Source organism: Echiichthys vipera, assembly GCF_963691815.1.
Source record: "Echiichthys vipera genome assembly, chromosome: 23".
In the NCBI taxonomy this organism is placed as follows: Eukaryota; Metazoa; Chordata; class Actinopteri; order Perciformes; family Trachinidae; genus Echiichthys; species Echiichthys vipera.
In genome coordinates, this window is record NC_139848.1 from 7,511,184 (window position 1) to 7,533,673 (window position 22,490).

The 22,490-nt window shown below is 43.7% G+C and overlaps 1 protein-coding gene across 2 annotated transcripts in view; it reads right to left on the reverse strand.

Moving 5' to 3' along the window:
• Nucleotides 1-22,490, reverse strand: part of pard3ba (par-3 family cell polarity regulator beta a) — a 133,107-nt gene that overhangs the window by 49,276 nt on the left and 61,341 nt on the right. For both annotated transcript variants that reach the window (XM_083938336.1, XM_083938335.1), the window contains exons 14-19: nucleotides 20,855-20,987; nucleotides 19,701-19,848; nucleotides 18,953-19,050; nucleotides 14,807-14,851; nucleotides 3,938-4,153; nucleotides 2,587-2,791 (exon numbers count right to left, since the gene is read on the reverse strand). In XM_083938336.1, coding sequence (XP_083794462.1) covers nucleotides 2,587-2,791; nucleotides 3,938-4,153; nucleotides 14,807-14,851; nucleotides 18,953-19,050; nucleotides 19,701-19,848; nucleotides 20,855-20,987 — 845 coding nt within the window. The remainder of the gene's footprint in view (nucleotides 1-2,586; nucleotides 2,792-3,937; nucleotides 4,154-14,806; nucleotides 14,852-18,952; nucleotides 19,051-19,700; nucleotides 19,849-20,854; nucleotides 20,988-22,490) is intronic.

The window sequence follows — 22,490 nt, forward strand, 5'->3', positions numbered from 1 at the left end:
AAACAATAACAATAGCAATCATGATACAATTCCACTCAAAGTCAATGGGTGATCATATTAAATATTGACTGAATCAAATCTGGATTAGGACTAGAATGTGCATCGTAAATGATTGCACCCTGATTAGGCCAAATAAAGTCATTTGTAGTGACAGCTGAATATCAACTGGACTCAACAGTACGGACGTCAGGACATGTGACCTTTTACGAACACACACCATCCCTCCTACATCACCCATCCCCAATTGTTGACCTTTAGCTGAAGCACCTTGGTTAAGCCGGCAGGTGCACGTGACGCAAAACAATGAAAGACTCACACCGGCTGTGCACAGAGAGGACACGCTGTATGTAGTCAGGAAATGGATCACGTATGGATTTAGCGAAAAAAAAGCGAATGTTGCCACAACAAATGTGATCTCCAGAGGTCACCTTACACCCAGCTGTTTGCGATATATTGCTGCCAAAGACAACTTGCTCCTCAAACACTGGTGCAGCTAAACTAAATATTTACGGCCGCTGAAAGGACAGGGCCCACTTCCAGCATTTGTTGTGCTAGCTGCTGTTGCGCACACGTTTCATTGCAGAGGTAAATTGAGGTCATATGTTTATAATTTGCCCTTTTCCTAATGCTGCCATTGGAGTAAAATAACATTTGAGAGCTGCAATTAGATTGAACCGCGCAATACTCCAGCTAATTAAGTCATATTTCAAGTTCAATAACGATCAAGGCGGCCAGATAAAGGCCAGGGAGAGAAAGGGCTGGTGTGTGGTGCAACAATCTGGGAGCCTTTTATACACTCTGTTCTATTGTTGAGTTAGAAAAGCACTCAGAGTCGGTGCTCCGATGAACTGTGGGCTGGGGTTGAGTGTTTCTGATTATTGTTGCCAATTCAAAAGGATGAGTTTGCAAACGGGGAAGAGGAGACATGCATAGTTATTTTATGTAGTTTGTTTGCATTTTTCACCAATTCAACTCCCCTAGAATTAAGGACACTTGCAGAGCACCACACACTAAGCTCCGACAATGCCTGAATATGAAGTCTGGTATTTTACCTGTAAGACTCAGGCTTCACTGGCATCTAACAAGATCATCCTTCTGTGATGTGAAAACTTCAGACTTCCACAGAGTCGAAGGAAATAAAAAAAGTGTGCATCCTAATCAGAAACCTCACTCTGGAGCATCCTTATTTCCATCACGGAATGACTGTAGCGACACTTTCTACCTATATATAGTATTTGTGACACAACAACTGCACAGAAGTCCTGACGAGTGTTTTGATACAGACACTATTTGTATACTATGGCATGGAAGACATGGAAAAAACATGGAAATATCATCTTTTACAATACGATTCCTTCACATTAAGTGTCTTTGATCCAAATACTCATAAGGGAAATGGAAATAGAGTATAAAAAGAAACAAGAGATAAACTAATCCCAGCTCCAAGACATAAAAAACAGGAAATGGTACTGTGTGCTTGTGGAGTATAGATGCTGAGATTACCTTCCAAACATATAAACACAATCTGTCACACAGCTAGCAGCGTCAGCTCCTACATATTCTGTTGCGGAGGAACGGCAGAGGCTTGGTTTGTGTGATAGATGGAACTATAAAGTACATTTTATTGGGGAAAATGAAAGCTGGACTGGATTTTAAGGCGGGTTTACACTCAACTACGCGCTCTCCTGACATGTGTTCCTGTACGTACACTCTGCTTCTCCGTGTGTGTCCTTCATCTTGCCCTTCTCTTACCTGCCCTACTCTCCACTACCGGCCTAACCATGTGAACATCTCTTCCATTACCGCCTTGACACTGCGGCCGATTGGATTCTTATCTGCCATCTGTAGGCCGGCGCGCAAGCCTGCGCTATCTCTCGCCGCAGCCTAATTGAATCCCAAGTGTTGGAAGTGCGGTGATACACTGACCACACTGTGCCACTGCCAATAGATAAGGATTGCAGTTGGAGGATTGGACAGCCACAATCACGATGGGGACACGTTGATAAAGGGGTGACAAGCGGCTTGGGTTGGTTCGCTGTCGTTGGGGACTTAACTTGGATTGAGAGATAATGGATACCCTCCATTACAGCGGCGGTTGTGTTCATATCCAATAATCCAATATCCCATAATCCAGCTGAGCTCAGCGGGTAATTTCTCGAAATTCAACCAAGTGGAAGTAGGGCAGCTGTTTTTCTATCGATCCCCGCATCAAAAAATGCTGTTATTTTGTTTCTTTCACTGCTGATCTAAAACCAGCTGACAATAGCACCAATATTCCTCAGAAAATCTGTTCGGCTTGAACTCAAAAACAAACGTAATCGCTGTTTTGTTTTTGCTCCAGGGAGACCTTGGGGTTTCGGAGAAGTGATTAAAAACACCAGCCTCATTACCTGCTCTGTTTTCGCTCACATATTTCTTTTTCAGCAGGTGACCTTTTCGATTTAGAGCGTCAAGGTACCGTCATGGCAGCCCGTGGAGCTGCTCTGCCTAATTTATCACCGACTAACCGGCCGCAAAGAGTCACCTTGATGCTAGAAAGTTTAAATTCACATGTTTTCTTTAAAGAGTGATATTCAGGCCTCCTACCTCAAGAGGCCAAATCCTTTCTTTTTGGTCTTCTTATCTGGCTCATCCACGGACTCATCCGTTTTCTTCTTCCCTTTGCTCTTTTTCTCTTTCTTCTTCCCTTTGGTTTTCTTCTTCTTCTTGCCGTCCTCTGCGTCCAGACCGTGGCGCGAGGAGCCGCTGGCGGGCGTCTCGTGACCAGAGCTCTGCTCCGACAGGTCGTCGTCTGAGGAGGGCGAAGAACAGAGGTTGAAATGTACGCGCAGACACGGCTACATATGGTAAATGCAGCTGCATGTAAGACATTCCTCCTTTCATTCAGTTGTGCTGTTGAGACATCTGTTCGGTAAGCTTGTTAGTCCTTTATTAGGCAGTCTCCGTCCCAGTGCAGGGGGCTCGCCAGAGGCAAGTCTCTACACCTGAATGGGTCATCAAAGCAATCTTATCCACCTCCATGTGTTGAATTTTCACCTGCATGCAAAAGCTCAACCAAGAGAGGATCTAAGGGTCAATATAATGATTCTCATTTATGGTTTGATGTTTGATTTATCAGAAGATTAGGGCCTGCTAAAGTCAGTAAAACACATCAAATAATTGTCATTCTGTGCCAAACGCTGTCAAAGGCAGACTTGTCATGCAGACGGGTGATTTCTCACACTCTAGACTTTTTCCAAACATCATTAGTCAACATTCTGCACGAACGACCCGCTCATTTCTGCTCACACGGAGGATCATTTTTCAAGAATCACACATAACACCCAACATATCTGTGGGTTCACAAGGTAGAGGATTAAAAAAAAAAATGCTGCTGTAAGATATAAAGTTCCTCTTCCCAAATTGCTGAGTAGATAAAATCATGTAGCATTTCATTAAGGTACTTAGTCTAAGCGCTGTCCCTTGGCAGGCCTCTGGCGCTTCTTGAGTGCCAGTGTGTTATAAAGCGTAAGGGATGTGCAGTGGCAGTGTAGGGTCTTATTTCATATGGATACGATGTCTAGGAAAGAATCCTACATTATAGCAATAGTGACAGTCCAACACTGAAAAGGAACATTGTTTTTGTTGCGTAGTCTTTCCCCAAAACTCACCAGTGGGTTTAAAAAGTATGATTTCTTTAGGAAAATCACCAAAATTAGATAATTTATCAATCGTTTAGAAACTGTAAAAGTAGACATTAACGTCAGATCTGCAAACTTTTGGACGGCCCTTAAACGGATCCCGTGTGACAAAGGCTTCCCTCAGTAAAAGTAACTGACCACTAACTAAAAGTCTGAGCCTAAAATAATGAGTAGAAATGTGACAGGAGCAAAAAAACCACACACACACAGAAAGTTCTTGGGGTTCAGAGGTTCAAAATGATAACGAGAAGCCATACCATCTTCAGAAGGTCCATCGTAGGACTTGTCGATGGCGATGCGGAAACTCTGGTTGCACCCCCGCCCCCGGACCATGTGCGGCCGCGGGCGGTGAAAGGGCACCTGGGCTTTGCTGCGACTCTGCTTGGCCTCCGACACGGCCGTCTGGAGACTCTCGAGGGAGCTGGACTTCCAGAGGCCCAGAGTTGGGCCCAGAGCTCCATCGCCTGAAGCCTCTGAGAAACAAAGAGAGGGTGGCAGAGCATGTGAGCGATGAGGTGGACGGATGGTAAACAAGATGAGAGGGAGAAGGAAGGGAAGAAGGAGCCCGGGTGATGGAGGAGGAGGGAATTTTGCTCCAAAATGAGATGTCACTGATAAAACGGGACAGATTTTAAATGTTAAAGTGACTCAGGTTGTTGAGATCATAAGCTTTTAGCTCAATTCACCCACTGCTTACAAAACATTATCATCTCCTACATTAAGATTTCCTTATTTAGAGAGCATCTGCAGTCAAATTCATGACAGCATTTACCCAAAATGCCGAGAAGGAGAAAGATTTCTCACGTTTTAATTATCTTTTTTTTGTGTATGGATTGTGTGCCTCGTGTTTTGTTTTGTCAGTAACTGTATTGGCAACTGAATTAAAACGTAATTCCTTTATCTTATCTAAGCATAATAGAAAAACAGCGTTAAATACAGCAAATAAAAAGTTCTGAAACTACAAAGGAACAAAATACAAACATATTCTAAGGCATGAGGTCAAGCTGAGTTTATTAACGCAGGATTAAGGATTAAAGAAAAGGATCTAAATGGAAAATCTAATGGAGTCTGGGCTGGACCAGAACTAAAGACTTTTTCAACGGTTACTTGGAATCAATGAATACATATTTAAATGTATAAAAACCGATACAAACAAATCTTTATTTAGAAAGTAGTTATAAAACAGGTAAAACTTAATAACCATTATTAATAAACGGTGAACTGAGTTAATTAAACTTTAGTTCATAGTTATCTAACCGTTATCATCAATCATTAATATGATGATGATCATGTTCAGAAGTTATTGGTAATGTCATAACTGATATTTTATCATTAGTGTAATATAATTAATTTATGCATATACATAGTAAAAACCACTCTGTCAGTGGTCAATAACTGTTTTGTAAACCATCTATAAAAATCATTTCTGACTATTATAATGTTGCAACTAATGCTTTAATATGAGTTAGTGATTAATAAGTGGTTATGAGGCATCTAGTAACATCAATTTGGTCCTATTAAATCTTTTTCTGGTGATCAATTAAAGAGATGATTATTTGTACACTGATAATGATTTGATTTGTACATCTTAACAATGTTTATGAGTATTAATAAACCTTAAAAAGGTAGTAAAAGTCATCAGTTACGACTTCCAAGTAATGTTCACTGAATCATTAACAAATACTTAATATTGCTTATACAATGTAAAAATAACAAATTATAGCACTAATAATAACTTCATAATAAACATTATTAACTATTATGTATGTTTGGTACAGGAAAAGGAATTTTAGTTTAATTAACCATCAATTACCAAAGATATTGAAATCTTGCCTTTATGGATTTTTAGCATTTTTTGGAATGAAGATCACAAAAGGTTGAAACAAAAACGCAAAGCAATGCAGATGAAATGTAGGTACAGAGAGAGAGAGAGAGAGAGAGAGAGAGAGAGAGAGAGAGAGAGAGAGAGAGAGAGAGAGAGAGAGAGAGAGAGAGAGAGAGAGAGAGAGAGAGAGAGAGAGAGAGAGAGAGATGAGAGAGAGAGAGAGAGAGAGAGAGCGAGAGAGAGAGGCATGCAAAGGAGAGAAAGTGTAAAAACAGACTCTAGAGAGATGAGGAGAAAGTCAGAGTCCTATAGGAGCAACACACAGGAGGGGCAAAAGAAAGGATGAATGAGGTTGAAGGGTACAGGGACAGGTGAGGAGCATCACTATGGGAACTGACAGGCTCATGCATAAGCAACAGACAGAGGGGAATAAATGAAGTGCCAGCATACTGTACTCAGGGACGGCCTCCAACTGGAGAGAGGGAGAAAGGGGAGACGGAGGAGCGGGAAAGTGATGAAGGCCACAGCTGATTTAGCAGGAGAGGAGGGCGGCACCGGGGGAAAAGGGGAAGATTTGAGGAAATGCAGAGCTGCGGGACAACAAAAAACAACAACTAAGAAATGAGAGAAAGGGGAAGAGAGAGTTAATGCAAAAGTGGGACCCGCCCTGAGCGACGAGTGACCGAGAGCAGTGAAGGAAAACCCGGAAAACTGCACACCGGCCCACCACAGCAATCAAACAGTGACAAGCACTCTTCAAAGGAGTTACAGACAGGTTGCAAGCAGCGTTTCTCTTCCCGTCTGAAACTTTCCTGTACGGATGACTTTCTCGCATCATGGCACTCACTGCTTAAGACGTCACCGCTTCAAAGCGCCAAAGTAGAGCTGGGGGAAAAGGAAGTGAAACTGAAACGGCGATAGAGACGAAGGGAGGGTGGGGGAGTGGGGGTAAGCGGAGCGTTGTTGCCTTTTAAGTCCTAAATTGACTTTCTGAGAGGAAGTGGGATTTATGGGGAATAAGGGGTTATAAATAGAGAGGGGGGAGCGCTCAGGAATAAAACGCTCAATTTGAGAGGCAGGATTTGTGTCACAAATGTAATTACGGCTGTCCAGCTCGCAGCCTGATAGAATTAAGCTCCTTGCCAGCGCAGTGCTGCACTATACACAGAGAAAGGTGTGTGTGTGTGTGTGTGTGTGTGTGTGTGTGTGTGTGTGTGTGTGGTGTGTGTGTGTGTGTGTGTGTGTGTGCGTGTGTACTACAAAATGTGAGAATTTTGCTCCAAAAAATGTTTTTTAAGTCATGATACTGCCTGTGTGAGATAGTGGTGTGTGTCCTTGACCGCTTTAGATGAAACAGGAGTAGAAATATGAACGAACATCACTTTTGCCAGTGTGTGTGTGTGTGTGTTTGTGTGCGAGTGCGCTCATTCCCCGCATGTCAGGTGGCTGAGGCTGGAGGTAAATGAATAATGAGGGTTTAATAGGATGGATGAGAGGGGGAGAGGTGGCTATCATCGCCAGCTCGATCCAATGGAGGGTGAAATCAGCGTTTATCACATATCGCTGCCCGCTGTGCCAGCAGATGCTCTCGCGGATCCGTCCGCGTCGTGTCTGCCTGATTGCCACTGGTTCACGCTGGCGCACATATTCGACAAACAGCCTAACAGCCGAAAAGGCCGGGACGACGGCGATGCCCTTCACAGCTGTACCACCCCTCCATCCCAAGATCAAGCGATAATGTCACTTCTCCGCTCTCCGCTTTACTCCTTTGTATTAGCGAGTGGCGAAGACTTATTTTAGTCGTCGAGGTTTCAGAAGTAACATTTATCTGCAAAGACAATGTGAGGTGATGGCTGGTGGAGCCATTCAAAAGGCTCGGACTGACACACAACTTGAATCATTGGTACAAAAGAAGACAGAAAGGATCTGTTCTTTGATATAAAGTTTTTAGAAAAGTCAGGCGAGAAGTCCAGTACAACTCCCAAAGGTGCATTTCAGTAAAGAAACATCCAGTCTGGAGCTTAAAAGTCTCACGAGTGAAGCTCTTTGTAGAAATGTGATGATACGTTCAGCATTCAAACCAGTTTACTTCTGGATTATAGGGTGAATATTTGATGCATTAAGCCGCTATTGAGTGGTGTTTTGGGCCCGGTATCTGGTCCCGACCGGTTCTAAATTTCCTACAGGTCTGACTCTCTCTCTCTTTTCTCCCATTGCCACAAACAGGAGAAAGTATTTCCCAAGCAAAGTGTTTCCACGCATCTTTTTACATTCAAACAGATGACTATAAAATAAAGCTACTATGTAGGGTCATTCACTTATCCACGAGAGAAATTCAAATGTTAATGTACAGTTGGAAAAATACTTAAACAAAACAATAATTACTCATATGCAATAACATCCTTAATGCCAAGAAATGTTGCAGAAAACAAAGAACCTGCAAACGACCGCTTTAAAATGATGCCTGCATTTCATACTAAACATACACACGCTCCACACACATCCACTCAGATGCCCACGCCTGCTCGAATACCAACGTTCACCTGCACACATCTCAATGTCATATCTATATTGTGAGTTTAGTAAAGGCTGCCGTGTCTGCATTGAGCAGAGAGCAGTTGCCTGAAACGTAGCCTTGGGGTCCTGCTGTGCTGACAGCCCTGCAAGGACTAACTCTGCTCCGTGATGCTGCTTTGTACCTTCCCTGTGAGCGTGACACACCTGCCACCTGTGACTGAGGTGCTCCGATACCACTTTATATCATATTGGGGGGAAAAAACGTTAACTATATACTGGTATTTCATGGGAATAATGAAATAATAACTGTTTTTACCACAGTCAGTGCATACTATCAGCTCTGAATAAAAGTAGTCTGCGTGCAACTCTAATTATTTTACCCAATGAAACACAAGAATAAATGAACTCAGAAATTGCAGGCTCTGCCGTACAGACAAATTGAACACACACACACACACACACTGCTAAGCCCTACCTATTACACTTTCCAATCAACCGCGTGGCACCAAACCCAAACTATTGTCTTATATATATTACATCTGACATTGTTGTACCAGTCCACACACACACACACACACACACACACACACACACGCACACACACACGCACACACACACACGCACACGCACACGCACACGCACACGCACACACACACACACATGCACACAGCTGAACCCTCCCACAGCGTCTCAGCGGGGTCTTAACACTTACCTATCAACTGAACTACAATGTGCTCCACAGCGAGGAGCTTTGCAGCACACTGGCTGAAAGGTTGCCACGGTTACAAGAAAGTGCCCCTTCATCAAAACCGCTGGTGGTGGTATGGAACAAGTCTGTGTGTGTGTGTGTGTGTGCAAGTTGCCAAGGAGACACTTGAGCCAACAATAAAAAGGGGGCTTGTTGCTTCTGGTCATAGTTATATAAATTGGGTACCGAACACACTCACACACACACACACATACATACACAACCACAAGCGATGAGCATCACTACAGTGCTCACATACAGTATATGTTTATAGAAACACACATGTAATACACTCATCCACACACACACTTTTCCATCTTTCCATCTAGTATCTAATCTCAGGACAGGCCAATAAAACCTGTAAAACAGGCTCTGACCTGCACTCCTCTATAAAACACATGACACACACACACACACACACACACACACCTGTAAAAGAAAGCCTGCACACCCTTTTCCGTAAAGGTTATTGAATCTAATCCAACAGAAGCGTTAAACACAGTTACAAGGGATGGGATGGCCCCTTCCTGTGTTACACTGATTCAATAAAATGTCTCTAATTCAAGGGCAGCCTTAAAAAGCTTGAATTACAATAAACATTAACAAATCTCATCTCAATAAATGTTTATGAATGGATAAGTTCTTTATACTACACAAAGAAATGGACAGGGGTCTCTGGTGACACTAATCTTCATTGCGTCACCTTCGGTTTAATGTATTGAATATAAGCTTTTAAAGCTTTATTGGAGCAAGCCTGCGCTGACATGTCAGATGTGTAAAGAGGAAAAAGCACGAGTGCTGTGACTCATACGTAAGGATTATTCTAGAACTATGTTCTTGACAAGAATCTCATGAAAAGAACAAAAATGTGTCGCAAAACTTTCCCACTTCCCTACTCCAAAGACAACTGGTTGCTACTGAACATGTTAATCTTTTAGAATGAATCAAAAATATGCATTTAATTTTTTTTAAAGGCTCAGTTATCTCCTTAAATTGCTGGGCAATGCACTTTTAAGGGAACACTCCTCAAACAGGAGTAAAAAAAGCATATTTATTAGGGACTATTTTCCCCTGCGGATTCATACACATCAGCACTAGAGTATTTACAGCACGGTCCATGTGAGACTGATTTCAAATAAACTACAGTGTGTGATGAAGGAACATGTCATCCAGTGCAACAGTGTGGCTCATTGATGTGTTTGAACAATACTGGAGCTTTATGGCACAGAGGGATAAACTCTACCAGGATACCCAGGCAATCCATGTTCGTAGGATCACTTCACCGTTGGATTTGGGATTTGTTGACAATAAGAAAAATACAGACTATTGCCATCCTCATCATTAAAATGTTTCCGCACAGCAGACAGTGAGAGACGAGAACGTCATTAATGCTATGAAATGTTGTCTTATCATGCGACAAACTCGACTTCAAACCAAATCACTTCAGACGACTGTGTAGCCAGTCAAAGCAAATCCAATTCGTGTTACGGCCGATCAAAACTCCATTCCAATTAAAGACCTGTGCGATCATTAAACATCCCTCCATCACTATCTGAATGCACTCGGCTATATCAGAGGCGGAGGATGAAGCAGGATGGAGGCGCTGCTCTGGCAGTAATTGGGTTTAGCTGTTTAGATGGATGAGAGAATGGGGGACATATGGGTCTGTATGTATTCACCCTCCGACGAGATGAATGGCTTTAATAACTGGAGGGGACTTAAAAGACCATTTCATAATTACTGCTTACCTCTGCTGGATTACAGCAGCGCGGGGGGTTGGCAGAGTATGGATGAGGGCTGGAGCGAACAGTATGGAGTGGGACATGTGCCATTTGTAAACGCGTGGTGGATAAAAGAGCTTGTGCATTGAGGGAGAACTGAGTGCATAAATTCACACACACACACACACACTGTACACATACTCGCATAATATTACACTTGTGAAAGCCTCAAAGTGAAATTCCGGCGTGAAATCATCCCAGGGTCTTTTTTTGGCAAATACACTCATCAAATGAGCCATCAAGACATTTTTTAGCTAACAGTCGCTAACAGCCAAATGTGGCTAACACTGATGAGCTCGGGGTAGTACAGTGAGCGCATTAAAACAGCTTTTTTAACCACTAATACTGCTCATGCTAACACCAAACCTCTGCAGCAGCATGAGAAGAATCCCTACACATTAACCGAAGCACCAATGGGCTCTTTCCTTTTGGATTGACTTTGGTAATTAACATGAATGGACTTTACTATGAGAGAAGCTGGTACCAGGGCCAGTTGGTGAGTCTTTAAAACACTCTTTTAATAAACTTCGGGTTCACTGACTATGTTGTTGGTGCTTCGTTTTATGCTACTGCAGAGGTTTGGTGTTATCATGAGCCGTATTAGTGGTTAAAAAAGACGTTTTTAATGCCTTCAACGTGCTGCCCCGTGCTAATCAGTGTTCCGCATCCGGCTGTTAGTGACTGTTAGAGACTGTCCGGGATCTATTTGTTAATAGTTGTTACATGAAAATTTTTCGATGGCTTATTTGATGAGTGTATTTTCCGAAAAAGACCAGAGAGAAATTCTGCATGTTAGTCTGAGCAACCACACAGAAAGAGCAGCTACCCGTGTCACTTTCCTAACACTTCACATATCACACCTGATGCCTCGAGGTCTAAGATGTTGACCATGTAAAAAAGAGCACAATTGGCCCTTAACACACCTTAGAAATACAAGAAAACACACACACAGACACAGGGTGATAAATCAATTTAAATCGCCGCAACCTGGTGACTTTCAGGTTAAATCAACAACACGCCGGACGGGAAGAACGGAAGGAGGGAGGGAAAGAGCGAGAGCGAGCTAGGGAGCCAGCGAGAGGCCGAGTTACACAGCAGCCAAACAAAGAGTGTGAAAACAAAGCAGAGGCTTCAGCGTTGGCAGGACGCCGGCTGGTTTGGAACGAAGGGGACTAATGGGCGCAGGGAGCGACAGCACCGGTGGCTGCGCCGCGGGGTTAGCCGTTAGCTTTGGCAGCACTGAAGGTCCAGACAGCAATGGATATCTTTAAATGGTTCACCAGAAAACACACATATGGAGAGAAACTTACAAAAGACTGAAAAAAAAAAGCTAATTAAGAAATAGAAACTGGCGCAATATCACAAGAAAATGCAAGTACAGGTGCGTGGGGCTGCAGTAAAATCCTCTGCACAGCCCCAGTGCTTGTGTGTGTGTGAGAGAGAGAGAGAGAGAGAGAGAGAGAGAGAGAGAGAGAGATGAGAGAGAGAGAGGAGAGAGAGAGAGAGAGAAGAGAGAGAGAGGGAGAGGGAGAGGGAGAGGGAGAGGGAGAGGGAGAGGGGGAGAGAGAGAGAGAGAGAGAGAGAGAGAGAGAGCTGGATGCTGCCAGGGGAGATATTAGACGCTAAGGGAGAGAAATGAGATGAGTGAAGGATATCTGTCCATTACTGTTCTGTCACACACACACTGGCTGTCACACACACACATACACTAGCAAATGCACGAACACGCACACGCACACGCGCACACACACACACACACACGCACACGCACACACACAAAAGCACACAAAAACAAAACATATAGGCACTAAAAGATGTTCTGACTTGGTAGAGGAAAATCAGAGACTGAAGCACGTTCACCATTATCACATAATGGAACAGATAGAGCTGCAGATGATGGAGGGAGAAAGAAAGAGACAGAGAGAGGAGTGAATGAAAGAAGGATCAGCCTGTTGAGAGAAAGAGAATAAAAGCGATGATAAAGAGAGAATCGGCTGCGGGGAGAGGAGCAGGGGGAAAAGAGAAGAAAAGATAGAGAGAGGACGGTTGGGGATTGAGAGGATACTAAAAAATGGGGATGAGCCTGGCGACAAAGAGCAGGAGACGGAGGATAATCAAGAGAGAGGCGACTGGGAAAGAGCGGGGTAAGAACGAAAGTGGTGGCGAAGATGAAAGCCAAAAAGGAGGGGAAAAAAACTAAAAGCTTTATTGAAGATGGAGACTGCTAAGACTGGAGAATCAAGAGAGAAGAAAGAGGGAGAGAGAGAGAGAGAGAGAGCGGGACAGCGTGAGTAAGTGGTGGAGAGAGAGATGGAGAGGAGAGAGAGAAGTGAAGCGCTCCTTGCAGCGGCTCTAGCCAGAGAGAAAAAGGGTTTTAGCCAGATTAAAGAAGCCAGGCAGGCCTCTTAAGACCATCCGCCTAATGAAATATGTCAAAGCCCATAAAGAAACACTGAGGCCATTTAGGAAGAGGGGTGGAGGGGTGTAGCGCAGCGAGCTAGGCAAACACACCGCGTCAGCAAAAATGAAAATCACGCAAAAGCTCTGTCAATACACATTAGCTAAGACGTCAAGGGGAGAGGAGATGGGGAAAAAAAGGAAAGAAGGGAATGCTGCAGCGGGGAAATGGATGGCTTTATATATCGTGAGGGTTATGGGTGCTGGTCAGAAATGCCAGGAAAACCATAGCAGCAGGAGAAGGGGAGGAGATCAGGAGGAGGAGGAGGAGGAGGAGGAGGGTGGAGGCGAAGCCACAAGTGTGAATGCTGAGTGTGGGGGATTTGAGGTCACCAGCGGTGCTCGAGCCATTTGTATTTCCACCGGCAACAGGCTTAGTTGGCTTGTTGCAGGTGGATTTAAGAGATCGGTGTGTGTGTGTGTGTGTGTGTTTGTGTGTGGGTGTGTGTGCGCCTGTCTCCCAACATCAGGGCTAAAAATGCTGGTCATGACTCCTTTCTTATATAAGGCTTTCTGCCGTGTTAAAATACAGTGTGTGTTCAGGGTGAGGTGCACCTACACCGCTGCTCAGATCCACAATTAAAATCGGGACAACTAGAGACGGTCAGCTGAGCGTGCACGCTCTCTGTCAGAAAACACTGCTTTATATTCATACTGGAGATGCCCAGAACAACCGCACAGCCCTGAAAAGCAATGCTGGAGCAGTTATATGTGACTCAGTGGTGATCCATCTGCTCCTGCAGTACACACAGCCCTGGATCTGGTGCGTACAAGCTATGAATGTAGGAAGGGGACACACTTTAAAGCCCTTTTTCAGACGTGGGATACCTTACATTGCTCATCTATGTGTTAAAGTGATGGCTTTTTCTCATAAATATTCCTTACAGCTGTATTCGGACGTGACTTCTACGGATGTTATAACGCAATATTTGACACCTGCTGCACTGGAGTCGAGGAAGAAGAGCGCTCATGCTGCATCACTGATGATTCTTACTTATTCTGCCACTGGAGCCTTAATTACGGATCATCATGAGGGGTTCTTGATTTAATCAATTTCATCATTCAATATCATTAGACAGCAGATTCTTCTGCCTGCTTTTTAAGGTCTGACAAACATGGAATGACAAAACGTTAAATTAGGATTCCTGTTCCTCGCCCTCATTTTACAGACTGACATGTTGTGTAATGAGGTGTAAGTCTGAGAAGGAGTCATTCTGAGTTGTTCCTGCAGTCAGGCCTTCATTTCTCGAGAGTGAGTTGTATAAAGTGTGAACAACCACTGTGTAATGTCACTCAGTAAAAGCAAATAGTAAAACTGACTTTATATTTTACCTTTAACTAGACTTTTCTCAAATAAAACAAGGCGGAACTGAGCGCGGGAGGAATAACTGAAGCAGAAGCAATTGTAATGCTATATGGCTGCTGTCAGCCGGGCGAGGATTGAGCGCTGTGGGCCTGCTGAACTGGACGACTATAAAGCAGCGAGAGCTCAGACACTAAGTGCTTCACAACTCAACTTTGTCAGCCGGACGGGGAGTGGAGGGAGGGAAAAAAGGAGAATGAGGAATAAAGAAATATTTGAGAATAGATAAGAAAAGAAAAGGGGGCAGAAAATGAGAATCTTCCCACAGACGGGCAATTTATTAGTGTGCGTGGATGGACTGTTGCACTGTGCGAGAAAATGGGACGGAGAGGGTTTCTCTGTGTGTGCCTGCGTCTGTGCGTGTGCGTGTGCGTGTGTGTGTGTGTGTGTGTGTGTGTGTGTGTGTGTGTGCGTTTAGACTATACAAACACTTACCGTTCCTCCGCCTGGCCAGTGATCCCATGTTGCTCTCGTCAGCCACTATAACAGGAAAATAAAAAATAAATCACAGTTAACAGCTCACCTTATTGCATACCACACATAACACCGAGCAGCTTTGTGCTGCTTTGTTAATGGTCATAATGGTATCTACTGGTGCTGGCACCGGCTGCAAACGACTCCCTGCAGAATCATCAGACGGAGTGAGGGACAAAATGAGACGGACTGGAAGAGGAAATGAAAAAAGAAGCAGAAATATAAGAAAACCAGAAGACAGTGATATTGTGCTTGTGAGAGAAAATGAGAGCAGATAGAGGTGAGACAATGAGAGAAATAATAAAAGGTAGAAACAAGAAGAAACACACTACCCCCGCCTAATCTTACTAAACAGGATTGCGGTTCGCCCAACAGCAGCTGCCACAGGCGGTGCACCATGGGATATAATAATAGGTTTTCATTACGCTGCCGTTTCTCTTAAATAATCCTTTTCATTTTTTATGAGGTCAATTTTCCCCGGCGGACAGAGGGGGCGAGGGAGAGAGAAGATGAGAGAATATTGAAGGGACGGAGCAGGAGAGTAGCCAGAAGAAGTGATAAAGTTAGAGGAGACGGCGCAGGGAGCGGCAGATGCAGGGTGATAAGGTCCTGCAAGGGAACATCTGTAGCGTCCGAGACAAGGAAATAGGAACGCCTTTTCTTGTGCCACACGCGCAAGATGAAATAAGAAAAATGAATACTTTTTATTTTGGGGAAAAAAACTATTCCAGGTGATATGAGCAGATAATGAAAAGCAGTGTGCACAGCCGGCAGCCAGCCCTCTTTCAACCTCCAGTTCAGCTGCCTTACAGTGTTATGTACGTAGTGGATAGTGTCATTTAAGCATGTTAATACGAACCTGAAGAGGCATGGTGCAACTATATATTGCTGGAAATATAATTTATATGAAATGGAGGTGCAGGATAGAGGGAAAGGATGAAAAAATGACAAAGAAAGTAACAGAGAGAGACAAAAAAAAGAGTCGGACGGACAGAAGCTGCAAGAAAGTTGAGACAAAGAGTTGAAGAGTAGGGAAGAGAGATTCAGAGAGAGAGAGAGAGAGAAGGATCAAGAGCGGTTGGGAGACGTGGTGAGAGTTAATGAGACGGCGAGAGTGGCTGGAGCTGTTGGATCTGTTTTCATCCACATTCCACCTCTCGGCCTCATGAAAGTATGAATGTGCTCCGGAGGGTGACCATTGCTGTAGGCTCCATTTGCTCTTTTATGGATCCGTACTGTCTATTTGCACACATTAGACTTCGGACGTGAGGGATTCACGGGAAAGGATGCGCGCGTGTACCCCAGCGTCCAGCATCCCTCACTTTACACCGGGTACAGCTGCAGAGATTCATCGGTTAGATGTCGACCGTTAAATTAATCGCCAACTATTGCAAGTTTTTAAAGGGAAAAAAAGACAGAGATTTCAAATTCCAGCCTGGTAAATGTGAATGTGTTTTGGAGGAGGTCATCTTTGGCTTTGGGAAACCACGCACGCTTGAGTTTCGAGGGTCTTTTCAAGACTCCTGGGTTCAAGGAGTCTGCAGCAGCAATCCGTAACAAAGATCGGTGTAACACACCTCTGTGGTATTTTTCCTATGTTTTAATTTTTTATTCTTTATTAATTATTATGTAGTATCACTACATTATATGGTGCTAGAGGCGCCTCTATTCTAAAAATGTTTCTCCTTGATATTGCAAGTGAGTGTTTACCTCATGATCCAGCCATGTTCTAGTTGTCTTAGGTTATGCTTTAGGCTCTTCAGGCCATGATGTTCGTACTTTTAATCATGTTTGTACTTTAAATCATGTTTGTACTTTAAATGTCTTGGTATGATACATTTTGGTGTATCTATTTATATATGTATATATACTTATATTTGTATTTTCATGTTTGGCACTTTTAGGATGATTGCTCACATGACCTGTCATGGGTCTTCATTGGGAGGTGTGTCTCCCCACTTCTTTGGATGTCCAGGCCCGAAACATTACATGTTGATATAGCATTAAACTCTATTAGGAGCAGACTCTGGTTTGAGGACTCACTGTTTTTTTATCTTGCAGGCCGTAGCATTCAGATGATAAAAGAAAGGATCGTCTACCGGTGACAAACGGGCTGGCTTTTATTGTGAAGTAGCTATAGAAAACACACTCAATAAGAACAGGCCAACAAGACAGAATGATGCATTTGAGGACCTTTTATTCAAAGTCATCGCCTAACCTCAACCACCTTGCGAGAGTTTTGTGAAACTTGGGTTTCCATCTACGTAGTTCCGGTGGATGCTGGGTAGGGCTGCTCCCTTACGTTCAATGAGTCCACTTATGTTTTAGAGCGCCTCAGTCTGTCATTTTGTTTTAATTCAACCTGAGTCATTGTGTACCCAATAACTTAGATTGAAAGTGTAGTCCATACACGTCTCCTAAAAGGTCTGATGTTTGAATGCACTTTGTGCATCTTAAAGCCAATCCATACAGACCTTTTTCAAAGCAGACCATAGCTTTTTAGACTCTTAAATGCATTCATTTCCATTATTGCTTGTTCGGTCGTACTGTCAGACTTGCTTAAAGAAGTTATCTGTTACATTGTTTTATTTTACCTTTGTCAAAATGATGCTATAGAATGCAAATGAGAGTGAAAACCCTTTTGTCTGGTGCTTTCAGGCAAATGCGTTACGGCTGGCTGCCATATCAGACACTCGAGTACCTCGGCACGGGCAGGCGCTGTGTGTGAGGAGGAACTCTGTCTGTGCGTGGAAGCTCTGAGCCGACAGACTATTTGCTAAGGCATCCAGGGTCAATAAAAGAAGCTCACCTCGTTCTGTCGAGTGTTTAATAAAAGCTAACCTGCTCTGCGGAGCGGCTAAAGCTCAGATTCATGTGACCGTAAAGACTGACATGTGGGAAACTCTCCAGAGAGATTTGGCTCTTTAAACACAAAACGTGTGGACAGGGTCAGCATCTGAGGTCTGGTGTGTGTTCAGAGCTCCTGCACATGTGTACACAGACACTCACATTCACACACGCAGCTCTGCTAACTACCTTGTTTTAGCCCATGAGCACTTTGGAGAGGGAAGGGATGAATAGAACCAGAGAGATAACACAAAAAAACAGATTGAAATGGAAGACGGCCAGAGATGGAGATAGAAGCCAGAGAGGGGAGGCAGATAGCGGCGGGTATTGGAGTGGGTCCTCAGTGGGATAGAGCAGAGGGAGTGTGTGTGGACCACCCTTGTCCATAATGAAAACCAATCAGCCTGGGTGGCAGAGGCTTGTGCTGCAGGAAGAAAGCCAATCCACTGAACCTAATGAACCGCGATTGGAAATCAGAGAGGCAGAAAAGAAAGAGAGAGGGAGAGAAAGGAGCTAAAGCAATGGACTTGTCGGCTTAAAGCTGAGAAGGAAGGTGCCATAAAGAGATAAACAGAGATGGAGGGAATGCTGAGAAATGAAAAGGTAGATAAGGGAAGAAAAGAAAAAAGAGAGCAGTGACTTCATCCCAGTGGTCGGGATAACAAGAAAATTGAAGGAAAGTATCAAAACAGAGATCAAGCAAGATGAGAAGATCGGGGAGACAGACAGAAAAAGAGGAGAAGAGGGACGGGGGTCAGACCGGGTTAATACGAGGAAATAAGCCCCTTCGTTCACAGACACAGAAAGGCATGAGATTGGAAACCTCACGCCTTTCATTCACACACACACACACACAAAAACACACAAACCACCAGACGGCGTGTTCATCCATTTGTTTGGAAAGCCCCTGGGTTTATGAGTTCAGGAGGTCAAATCCCCTCAGGCTGGGGATAATAGTAGAAGGCTACATATCACAACAAAGAAATGCAGTGATAAGAGGCATGTGATATCTGTTATGGCTGGCTGTCTCTGTGTGTGTGTGTGTGTGTGTGTGTGTGTAGTCCGGCTCCATGAATACACTTGTACGTTTGTGATGGTTGAGACAACAATATGGTTTGGACGGGGGTTTTTTTCCCCCCAGAAAATGCGTTCAATCCGGTGTGACAACAGCTTCTCTCATTGATGAACTGGTTTGTGTGTGTGTGTGTGTGTGTGTGTGTGTGTGTGTGTGTGTGTGTGTGTGTGTGTGTGTACACCCACCCAGGTCCATGCTCTTGGAGGCTCTGTTGCGAGGGATGTTGTCCCTGTCGTCGTCCGCGTAGAAATCCGCAGCCGCGCGGGGCTGTTTTCGAAACTCGCTGCAAAAACAACACTCGCAAGTTAACCGTCAATCAATCGACTGATCGATAGCCACTCTTAAACCAGCGCAGCAGCGAGTGCAAAAAGTCTGTTAGGGCCTTGTTGGTTACATCACCCAAACAAGGAAGAAGTAAATGAAATTTAAAATCCGCACGCAGACAACAGATCATTCGATTTCCTCCGCTCCAGATGGCCCTCGTTCCGTAAAACAATAGCATGTACTGTCTCTATTAAACTTACAGGGAAACAAGTATATTGATGCCAGATTACGGCCGCATGAGATGTGCTGTACAACCACGATTTCTCAAACATACTGCTTTGTGGTGTGTGTTACTGTTGTGGGCTGTACAGCAGGACACCAGCAGACGTATCATAGTTCTTTTCTAAGCCTTCAAACTCCCACAGAATTGACTCTATTATGCTATAATTACTTATAGTTAACGCAAATAGGCTATAGCGATTAGACTGTATGGTCTAAATAATGCATATGAGCCTTGTAATATTTAGTCTAATGGCTCTTCTTTATCTCATAACGCAGTGCCACGTATTAAGGATGCCATTAGAATATAATAACTCTGGCCCTGTGTGTCCTTTAGTGTGAGTGCAGACGCTGCTGTGCACTGAAGATGATGTGTTATGTGTGGGGTACCTGTGGCGTGGGGGAGTGAGCGGTGAGCCCCTGTTCATTTCCTCCACGGAGCCCGGGGAGGGTGGCGGGGGGAAGCCGTCCTCAAACTCCTCATCGGTGTTGCCGTAGTGACCGTAGCTGCCATTGGAGGTGGCGGCGGGATACGGAGCTGAGGACGAACAATCCAACAGGTAAAAATAAATAACAGAAGTTTCGTTAATTTTACCTGTTTGTTTTTGTTTTTGTGTGTAGCATTTATTAGCTCTAAAGGTCCTAAAGGCAATAAAAGTTAAAGAAATACTGTGTACACTTTCTAAACATTGTTCATTATCTATATTAATCAGTTGCACGCAGAGAGATATTCAAATACAGATATCAAACACTATGAAAATCAGCGCGGCTTAGCAAGGTCACACATTTAGAAAGCATAAAAATACACACATAGACACACATATACATTAAAATAAAGCACAGACACAAACAGAATAATCACTAACATACAAAGGCTCCATGCTCACTCTCTTACAAAGCCCCCTCCCTGCACAAAATGACTGTAACTGACAGCCGCTCCACTCTGATGGAGAGCTGACAGTGAAAAAAGCATCTCCGCGTCCCCGCGTCCCAGGGGGTGAGAGAGACGAGGAAGAGAGATAAAGAATGAATTTAAAACAGTTTGTTAGTCTTTTCTCTTCTTTTTACACGACAGCACGCATGCTGCACAATACCCTGTATGCAAATCCGGCCCACTTAGAAGCCGTTTCATCAGCGTAATGATTCCAAGGTCAGATCTTTTGCACATGAAAAGCAAGCGCCGCGTTCGGGAAAAAAACATAGTTAATGACTTGCCTTTCAGCCGCTATAAATATGCAGGGGCGAGAGTGAAAAGAGATATAAAGACGGAGCTGGGAAAAAAAAGATGTGACAATCCTGTAAATGCAGGGCTATAAGATGCTTAGGGGTGGCAGCTAAAGATGACAATGTGAGGCAGGGGGTTGTGCTGTGTAGCTATGGCGAACATGTATAGCGCACGCATGCGGGCTGACAAACATACTGTGTGTACACACTCAGCGGCCGATAACCGCAGCACACAAACACTCAAAGCCTGATGTTGACTATCTGACAGTTCAAATGGACAAACACTGTGCACCGTGTGATTTGTCAAGTGCGCGGCTCACCACTTCCAGAGTTGCCGTAGGCATGGTTATTGGTCGTCATCGGTGTGTGACTCGCGCCGTTCGTGGTGGGCTCTGTGTTTGGGTGCCTAGAGGGTCCTGAGGGCCCCTGGTAGGCACTGTGGCCCCATGGCTCCTGTCAACATAGAAAGAGATGCTCGTATGTAAAAATATGTGCCAAAGTTGTCGTTCATGAAAAATTGATGATGTCGCCTCACACATCAGAAGATTAAAGTCATTTCTTTTATTACCCAGAAGAATTAGACTAATGTCTTTTTTTTTATTATTCCTTTTGTTTATCGCACATCAGTCAACGCTGTGCACCGCTGGATGAATACTCTTATTGGCACATGAGAAAAAAATATCAACACGACATAAAGTAGAAATCTGTGTCCGTCCACTCCTGCAGTTGAATTTCTGGTGATATATTCTTAAAATATGGTGCTTATATGGTCGCTGTGACACCTTTGTTTCCCAGTTCTGGCCCTTGTCGTGTTCACGCTGGCTTTAAACAAACAAACCGTGTGCAAACTCATGCATTGAATACATTACGCAACTATCTTAACAACTTTTGCACTCCCTAATCTTGAATGAATACATACATCATACATCATAAGGGCTTATACAGGATGCGTAAGGTCAATTTCTTGAAACTTCATAATCAACAGACAGATTAAATAGAACTTAAGCTTTTGAATTCATGCTGAAATGTAATAGCTACTATCACAGAGTCCCCTTTGGGAGTGGATCACACCGGTTTAACTGACCCAAACTGGCAACTACAACTGCACCGCACAGGTGTGACGGCATCCTTTCATATCATTTTTATAAATCCAACACAGTGTACAAGAAAACAGTCTAATCTGCAGTACTGTATCAGCCGCCATCAAAGCTTCTCATTATCTACCCTGGATCTGTTCTGCATTAATATTACAGGTAGATTAACTTCTGATGAAAGCGAAGAAAAAACGAACCTGGAGATTCCTAAATTGCGGTTTAGTCCAACATAAATTTAGTCTGCAAAAAAAAAAAATAGGGAGAATTTTCCGTTCATTTTGTAGGAGTCCCATCTTGTAACAAATCAATTACGATCTACCTCAGATGGTGATGTGGGAACAAAGCTCGGAAGAAACTCGAGCACATTTAGAACAATCCTCTGAGGGGTGGTGGAAAGGAAGTGATGCGTGGGTGATGAACAAAATATCGCAAAGCAGTCAGGTTGATCATAATTGAGAAAGAAATGTGTCATCCATTCAGACGGTAAAAGTTGCCTTTGCTTAATGGCAGCAAGACGTTTAGCGGGAGAATGTAACATTGTGCGTACAGTACAGAACTGTAGCTGAATTAGATTTGCTGTTGTGACTGGTGAGAGGAAGTGCACAGTAGGATATGAGTTTTTTAATTATTTTCAGATTCGATATGGAGGAAGTTGAATGAATTAGAAAAATAAAATAAGACTCTTGCAAAGAAAAGCATAAATAAATATATAAATATATGTAGATAACATATATATATTGAGCGCCTCGGGCGGTCCTTTTGAAAAATGTGTAAATGCAACAAAAAAAAGGCAACTCCCTTCATGTGCACAGTCGGAAACACAGTAATTAAGACAATCCTGAGAGCACTGACAGGCATGTTA